This window comes from Anopheles maculipalpis, chromosome 2RL (genome assembly GCF_943734695.1).
Source record: "Anopheles maculipalpis chromosome 2RL, idAnoMacuDA_375_x, whole genome shotgun sequence".
In the NCBI taxonomy this organism is placed as follows: Eukaryota; Metazoa; Arthropoda; class Insecta; order Diptera; family Culicidae; genus Anopheles; species Anopheles maculipalpis.
This window is the reverse complement of record NC_064871.1, coordinates 28,661,743-28,670,577: the sequence shown is the minus strand read 5'-3', so window position 1 is coordinate 28,670,577 and position 8,835 is coordinate 28,661,743. Positions and strand designations below refer to the sequence as shown.

General features: G+C 42.3%; 2 protein-coding genes across 2 annotated transcripts in view; both read left to right on the top strand.

The window, feature by feature from the left end:
- The window catches only part of LOC126558239 (TBC1 domain family member whacked), a 263,712-nt gene that overhangs the window by 123,976 nt on the left and 130,901 nt on the right, over positions 1 to 8,835 (top strand). The gene's annotated exons all lie outside the window — the stretch shown is intronic.
- On the top strand, positions 1,701 to 7,184 carry LOC126557833 (probable cytochrome P450 4aa1). The gene is made up of 8 exons (XM_050213730.1): positions 1,701 to 1,794; positions 5,249 to 5,420; positions 5,494 to 5,691; positions 5,771 to 5,950; positions 6,044 to 6,110; positions 6,182 to 6,308; positions 6,375 to 6,521; positions 6,597 to 7,184. Exons 1-8 carry the CDS (start codon positions 1,777 to 1,779, stop codon positions 7,182 to 7,184), a joined length of 1,497 nt encoding a protein of 498 aa, XP_050069687.1. The 5' UTR covers positions 1,701 to 1,776.

Sequence of the window (8,835 nt, the reverse complement as noted above, 5' to 3'; positions counted from 1 at the left end):
CATGGTTTTGAGAAACCGAGTTTTTGTGATCATATGATCGCATTGATGCTCTTAACCTTCAGTGCATTTTCCGGTTTTGTTGTTCCTCTCAAGAAAACCAACCAAATTATAGCTTTATGTTATTGCAGATCGAGAGATCGAGATCGACATCACTCAAGATCATCAATGGATCGTTGTAAATAAAACCAATGTCGGGTAGGTTATGCAATATTACTTCATCTTGTTCTACCCCTGCACCAGAGTTCTATGGAACATTACCGATCTTGTGGGCATGATCACCTAACAACCGGTGCCTTACTCAAACTGATCAGTTGAAGTGAAAATTAATTTCCATTTGCATACCATCTGTGCCACTTTGGTTGAGTTCATGCGCAAATAATATCACCCGCAAAGCCAACTCTTCAGCAATAGATCCCGTTTGGCTCCGTTTATCTCTTGGGCAGATTGAAGTTGACCTAACAGAACACTTCATATTTATCTTTCCAACTTTATCGCGGCTCACGGGTCGAAAAAAAAAGTAAATAATAATGCTTGACAGTAGTTCGGGTCCAGGCGGGCGTTCCAAAATATCCGACTGCTCGCACTTGTTTGTTGACCGGACAACTTCAAAAGGACACAGCAGGTCATCAGCACTCCTTCAGAACCCCTCGCGATCGTACGCCCTCCATTGAGCAGATCTCTTTGGCTGGCGACTTCAACCTCTCCAGGCTACCTCATCAAGTGTACCAAAAAATCGATTACATCCCCGCTTGGTAGAAGAGCCACCAATTGTTGGACGTGTGTGCAAGAGCATTTAACACAGAAACAAACATAAACGACGACGACGACGACGACGGAACGGAAGAACGTAAAAAGTGACTCCGACTCGATTTCCGTGCTACCGGGCCCCTCAATCGTATGCGGTGATGCGTATGTTCGGAATGGTCTGGCTGCGCCAAACAGAGACGGAGTAAATGAGTAAATAAACAAAATTATTGCTCAATGGGAGGGTAATTGTGGCTTTTTTTCAGCCGTACTTCATCTTTTCCTGCCGGCCTTTTGTTGTAGTACAGTGTCTCTTTTTTTTTTTTGCTATCCTTTTCCAAAAGCTCCCTACTCCCTACTTTACGTCAGTTACATCTTTGGCACGTACGCGTTTTCGCTAATTGTAGGAATATTCCGCGGAGGATGCTGGTGTACCGAAGGAGAATGGATTCTTCAGTTTTTTTTTTTTTCGTTTTTGGGGGGAAGTGGTCTCTTCGCCAGATTTCATCTCAATGAGCGCGTGGAGCTCTCTTCTTCGCTTCGTGCCCCGTGCGCTGATCGATCTGTTGTCAATACAAACGTATGACCATTGCTCGATAAACATTGCCACTATGGCTGTTCTATGGAGAACTCTACGGCTTTATCCCCACTACTCACAGCACACATCCACGGCTGTCAAAATGAGCCAAAGGAAGGCTTCACTTCAAGACGCCGGACACACCGGGAGAGCACGCTGGCACACCAAACTTTATATAAGTACGTGAAGTAAACGCTTCTAGGTGATAATTGCGACACGTAACCGGCACCGGACGCAGCAGCTATCCGCTAGAAATTCTCGCCGTGCTGTGTAGGAGCAGCATTTCACAGTTCGATCAACGGCTCGGTAGCAGGAAGTCGTTAAATACCCGGAAAATACCGGGCTTTAGTAGTGTATTTAGGCGGATCGGTGTAGCTTTGAACGACGTGATTTGGGTGCATCGTAGTCTAAAATAGTGAATTGTGTTGTAGAAACCACCCAACACGGACAGCAGTATGACATTCTTTCAAGCGGTAAGTGCCATTTTTGGCTTCGAAACGGCACGCACGCTTGGTGCGGATTTGCATTATCGATTTGCAAATATTTGATGCTCATATAGCTCTACTTGAGTGTGGTCTGGGCCTGGACAAATCTATCCTATTAAGGATTCTGATGTCGTGTGGCTACTCTGCGCATATATTGCTAAATAGCGTGTAGTTTGTGTTTTACTCCGGCAGAACGAAATGCACAGTTTGTGTTCAGTGTGAATCGTCAAAAAATGGTGCAAAACGATTGGGAAGGGTTGTAACTATGGCTATGTAAAAATCGATGTGCTTTTTGAGATAAAATCACAGTTATGTGTACTAAAGTTTTGATAGATATGCGACACCTAATGCACAACAAATCCATTAGGTACAGTGTAAGTGCCTGCTGGTATGGTACGGGCCTAAAGTTTTAGTGTTGTAGCGGTGTCGGCTTTCTGGACCGAGTCTGGACCGTGCCTAAGCTTTGATGTAGAAAACATGAAGAAGAGCTAGAATTGGTCAAATTTTCTGAAGTTGCAGTTATGCAGTGGACAAATGATACAAAGACTAACAGCACATTCGTCTTAAATAATGTACTAAAATAGTACATTCGTTTAGTTACAGTTCCAATGGTTGAAGAATGTAGTGTTGTTCAGTGATCATTTGGTAATGAATACGAGGCTTCTGATATCACTTATGGTCTCGGAATATTTTCACCAAATAACGTGTATGTGGGTAAAAAAGAAGTACTTAATACTCTTCTAAGTATTTCTAGTATCTTTTATATTGCCAAATTAAGAGCATTATTTATTTTTACCTGACAAGAGACTATTTTTTGGGGCATGGAAGTCAGATTTCCTGGACTTGCTGCGCAGCTGATAAACAACTGCGCAATTGTGAAAACAAAGATACTGTTCTTTAAGATGGCATGCCCTGAACTGAGGCCCTCAACTATTTCCAAATTACGCACGCACTTCACTTTACTACTTTACTTGAACAATCAATCATCTCACGGGGAGTCATGTCGTAAAATTAACAATGAATTACCACTGAACAGAACAGAGATCATTACATCAAGCAGGATCCAGTTTTGTTTAAATATGTTAGCCCTCATTACGAGATAGAAGTGTCCTTTTATCTCATGTTATGTTATTTTTTAGCATTATTATAGATCAATTTTATTTAGAAAAACCGTTAAAATAAAATGTCTAATTTATTTACAAATTTATAGGTTTGCCAGCTAGGTTCTTTGCTTAACAAAGTATCAATTATGCAGATTGTTTTGCAGTGGCAATAACGAGAGTATGGTTAGGAAGCCGTGTGAAGAGGCCTCTACTACGTCGCCCATTGGACCGACTCCAGTTAAACCACCTTCAGTGCTTAGTACGATGGAATGATCCGGATGAAACAATCCGACGCCCCTATCGCCTATACCACGGCTCAAATCAGTAGTTCTATCTGTGTCTTTTTTTTTTTTGTGTCAGAAATTCTAGTTCCTGCCACTGCATAACAATGTACATAACTGAGCCTTTGTTATGTGAAAATGGAGATGGAGTCTATAAATTTTGAAAGTTTACATTTTATTTGAACGGGGTTTTCTAAATAATACTGATCTATTATACTAAAAAAAAAATAATATTTATTGAAACAATAAAAAAATATTATTATAATAAGAGTTTTAAATTCAATCTGAACCATATAAAACATAATGAATGGTACTGACTTATTCCACATACCATATTTTATGTTAATCTTTAAACGATGGCACTCTTTCACCCGTTAAATTTTATAATAAAAATATTAAGAATAAGTGTCTTCAACAAACCACAAAAAAATTTATCCTTCAACAGATAAATACCATCTAGTATGAACAGGATGATTCCGCTGCTTGTAAGCTTACGTCCATCACGATGAGCCACTTTTCGCTCTATCAATAAACAGCAATTATCCTCCACCGATTTACCCACGAATGTACTACAAATATCGGATTCTCATTGCTACCTTTTTTATTGCTGTTGCTGATGCCTTCTTCTGCTACCAACCTGACCACAATCCTCCGATGTATTGCTGCTTGTTCGTGTCAATCAGTTAGCACGTTTTGGAAGCGATAGAGATCCGTGCCGTTTTGTTTTGCCTTTTTTTGCGTCACTCCCGTCAAATTCAGCATGTTTGAGGGCGAAGTCTCCTCGTACACTTGCATATGATAGCAAATATTGAACACTCATCCTCACCGTTTGTTCTTTGGAGTTGCTACTCCCCAGTGGTGGTATGTGCATTATCGGACATCGCAATTTTTGTACGGGACTGGGGAGCTGGGAGCTTAATTGGGCACACGGACTTAACCTCAATTGCCATCGAACCTCCACTCGGTAGGAGTGTAAACTATCCGACCGAAATGACGCCAACACTGAACGGAAATGAAGAGTGTTTTCTCGGGAGCGCTTGGTAATCTTTGTTTGGAGTCAGTTGAGGCAGTGTAGCAGATGGTCGCTTTTGGAAATGAATTCAACACAATAACTTCCTTGCTTGAGAAGGTTTTACTCTCAGGGGGCAATGCAGGGCTATTTTTCTAAGCTACATCATACCGAGACTTTCAAAATACTAACCTTGATCATGCAGATGGTGCCTTCGTGTACAAGACGTGGCGTGCACTTGTCAAAGTGACGACACACGCAACCACACCGGTTCATCGACCAAACTCCAAAGTACCCGCCCGTTTCAAGGTAACAAAATTCGGCAATTCTCCTAAACTCACCCATGGGGTGCACTAATGATCGCCAATCCAAAAACCTCATTGAATAGCGTTTCTATGCGATCGGTCCGACAACATGTTGGGCAAAGCATACCTCGATTCTGGCATGCTGGTTGGAAGTGAAGTACCGAAAGAAATATTAAAACGCAACGACGCTCCGCCAATCATGGCTGGCGTGGAAGAAAAAACTGAAGCTGCCTGATGTCTTGTTACTACAACCCCAACCGATGATCGATGATCTTTCACATTATGAGCGTTATGTTAGGCAAGTGGTTGGGTCGTGGTTCCTTTATGAAGGCAAATTGCACACACCAATGTTCAAGAGCATCGCGCATCTGTGGGGTGCGCAATTGTTTGATCATGCATTTTCTAAACCTCGATGGTGGTGGAATAATGTAACGCAACACTGTGAAAAATACAATTGATGTCGTTTGATCACTAAGGAATGGTAATTTAGTGACATTTATCCGCATTTGGGATGCATTAGTAAATCATGCATGTGTCTGCTAATGATTTTATTGCAATGTCCAACAGGACAACTTCTGTGACATCTGTCTGTAAACAAACTCGAATGTTTGCTCTGTACCACCCAGAAATACAGACATGCTAATTTCTTGTCTCAATAAACGATCATTTAAATTTGATCATCAGTTCCGGGAACCCGCTTCATGTACACAAGTCATTTGCCATTCCTTTTTTTTTTTCTCGCAGCTCGAAAAATCTTCCGCCGTGGAGCTTTATACCTACATCACACTGCTGCTGATATGTGTTCTGCTGTACATCTTCTCGGACTATCTTAAAGTATGCACGCTCGCGTTCCGATTACCCGGCCCAACGGCTTATCCCGTCATAGGCAACTGTCTGGACATTGCTAAGAAAGATCGTAAGACTCTGCTATTACTGCCACTCCTTCGTATAATTGGCTGATCCATCCTGTTGAACCTTACCTTTTGCAGTCATCTCGCGGGAGATGTCCGAAGCTTACAAAAACTATGGTCCACTGGCACGCGTCTGGATATTTGTCTTTCCTATGTTTGTCGTGTTTGATCCGAACGACCTGAAGGTGATCCTCTCGTCCAAGAAACACACCAACAAATCGATGTTCTATAAACTGTTGCACAACTTTCTCGGCCGTGGACTTATCACCAGCAGTGGTAAGATTCGCCTACTGGCGCCATCTTCTACTGTTTTGATATGATCTTCCACAAAATTACGGGTAATTTATATTCGTAGGACACAAATGGAGCTCCCATCGGAAGCTGATACAGCCATCGTTTAATATCGCGATATTGGAGAAGTTTATCGACACGTTCACTGATAGTGCATCGTCACTGATCGACAAACTACCGAAGGAGGAAACGGTGCTAAATGTCACCGAATATGTAAACAACTGTGTGATCGACATTCTGAACGGTAACTATAGCAACTGCTCTACGCTTACTAAGTGCAAGAAATAAGTCTATCAATAATTGTTTATCAATTTTTTGTTTCTAAAATGCATAACAGAGGCTGTTCTAGGTGTCCCAGTTAAATCGGTGGACAAGAAAGAGATGGAACAGTCACCCTTTAGACAGTGAGTAAAAAGGCTTTAACGAACGGGAAATTAATACAGCCGACCTAACCACTTCTTTTTCACATTCACAGAGGAAAGGTCGTTGCACCGTACCGTATTACCCATCCCTGGCTGTTGTTCAACTCGATTTACAAACTGACTGATGCGGCAACCGCAGAACTCAACCAAAAGAAGCAGCTGGACGATTTCTCCAGGAAGGTAAGAATCGGTCGAGTAATACTGAACTTTGCTTTCATTGCTGATTTTCCTTATGATTTCTCATAGATGATCCGTCGTCGGCGTGAAATTCTAAAAACTCTCACACCGTCCGATCGCCGCTGTCTCTTAGACTTTATGATCGAAATCTCCAACGAAAATCCCGACTTTACCGAGGACGATATTATCGATGAGGCGTGCACGTTTATGTTGGCGGTGAGCGTTTTCCCCTACCCTGTGTTCCTCATAGTCCTTGTAGTTACACATTCCGTCTTCTCTTCAAAAATACAGGGACAAGATTCGGTTGGTGCTGCCGTTGCCTTTACATTGTTTCTGCTCGCACGCCACCAAGACCATCAGACGAAATGCTACGAAGAGATCCAGCGACACATCGGTACAGACTGTTCTAAACCACCGACAGCCGAAGGTATCCGTGAGCTGCGCCATCTGGAAGCTTGCATCAAGGAAAGTCTACGTCTCTACCCAAGCGTACCGCTGATGGCACGCAAGATCGGTGAAGATATCCGAGTGGGCAAGTATAACCTACCGGCCGGTACGGAAATCATGATCCTACCGTACGCAACGCACCGACTCGAACACATCTATCCCGATCCGGAACGATTCGATCCGGAGCGGTTCGGTGATGGGGCACCGCATCAGAACCCGTACGCATTCATTCCGTTCAGCGCTGGGCCACGCAACTGTGTTGGGTACAAGTTTGCGTACATCGAGATGAAGACGGTCATTTCGCGGGTGTTGCAAAATTTCCATCTTTCACCGGCACCGGGTAAGGAGGAGGTGCAGCCAATCTTTCGGATGACGCTACGAGCGAGGGGAGGGCTATGGGTAAAAATGACTCCAAGGAAAACCGCTGCGTAGAGAAAACGTTCGTGTGGGTGCGCCTGTGAAAGCGGGATCGGGGATCTCCATCTTGCGAATGGAGGAACTTAGAATAGGCGGTCCGGGAAGCAATAAATTATGTTTTTAATTTTATGTAAACTACTCAAATACTTGGTTTCTTTCTTGGATTTCTTGGTTGAGAATTATCGCTGGTAGATAACCTTGGATTACAAAGTACCACTAGCTATGTTGCTTTGCTTTATTATTGTCCACGTGTCGTAGAGGAGAGCTGGATTGTTTGTGGTAAAATAAATAACACGGTATAAGACTCGAAAATGTTCCCCAACCCTTGGTGAAGTTTGCTCGACACTATGCGAAATACGCCTAAAAGTATGCAAAGCACATCACATGTCACCATCAATATACAGTGTGATGGTAGTGTGGTCAAAAATGGTTGGCATGAGTAATAGAAAATACAGCTAAAATTTTAATATAAATTCCTTCCTCACCCCACACAAACTCTAGTTTTACTTTCAGGATGTTACTACTCATCCGCTGTCGATCGACGGTGGAACATCACGACCGATATGTAGCCCTTAGCGCTTCAAACATATTCATAGAAAGCTTTGTTCCGGGCATAGTTGGTCGACACTGTCAAATCAAAGTGGATCATTTTGGAAGGCTAGTTACTTATTAAAACGCTTGTTTTACTTCACATTTCATATTCTACCAGGTTGTCTAGGAACCATTGTCGGCAATAATGCACAAAGTATTCATGGCATGGTTTTTGACCACATCGAAAATACACTATCCAATTAAAATGACACCCCACAGTGCTGCACATAAATTATTCTAGGGGGGCATTATCGAGTCTTTTACCCCAAATTATAATTCATTTTTTGTGCCACAATCATTACATCAGGACCACAGCTCATCTACCCATCTGCTGTGCCATAATCCGCTCCGTCTCGTTCATAAACGACAGTAAACAAAATACACGATTGAAATAAATGGATAAAAGGGCTATCCCATTTTTACAGCGAGTCAATGTAAATGCAGAACGATCGTTTCTTTTCTACTTTGCGCATGCGCATAACCGCGGTAATTTAAGGGTTATTTAAGCATATTTGTCGTACTGGATTGGTGTCTAGAAGATGTAAGTGCCACTGACGTACAAAATATCAATGCAAGCTGTCGTACCGTTGCTACACACCATAGCAACCAAGCGTTTGTTTATCGTTGAACGTTTTGCATCTGTGTCAGGTAAAACCCATAGCAGCATTGCACTGTTCGTGTCGTACCGATTGATCCTAACCCAATCGCCGTAATCGTAAAGTATAGTGAAGATTCAACCGGATGTGATAATCCGAATGTGAAAGTATAGTGAATGTTGGTGCAAGATGCGAAAATTCGAGGAACACACTATCATGTAATTGGCATGGAATTTCAGCCTTGCAAATTAAGATCTAGCTATCTAGATCTAGTTTCCATACATATACAGTGGTTCTCATCTACATTGGGACACGTCTACGAAATAATTTCAAGAAAATCGGGTAAGAAAAAAAAGTTTTCTATAAAGTGCCTGAAACGTGCACTCGAAATGTAAAACTGAAAAAGATACTGACTATCGAATTTTTTGGCTAAAATCTGGTCAAGGAACATGTGGAGCCCCAAACCTCTCGAAATTGTT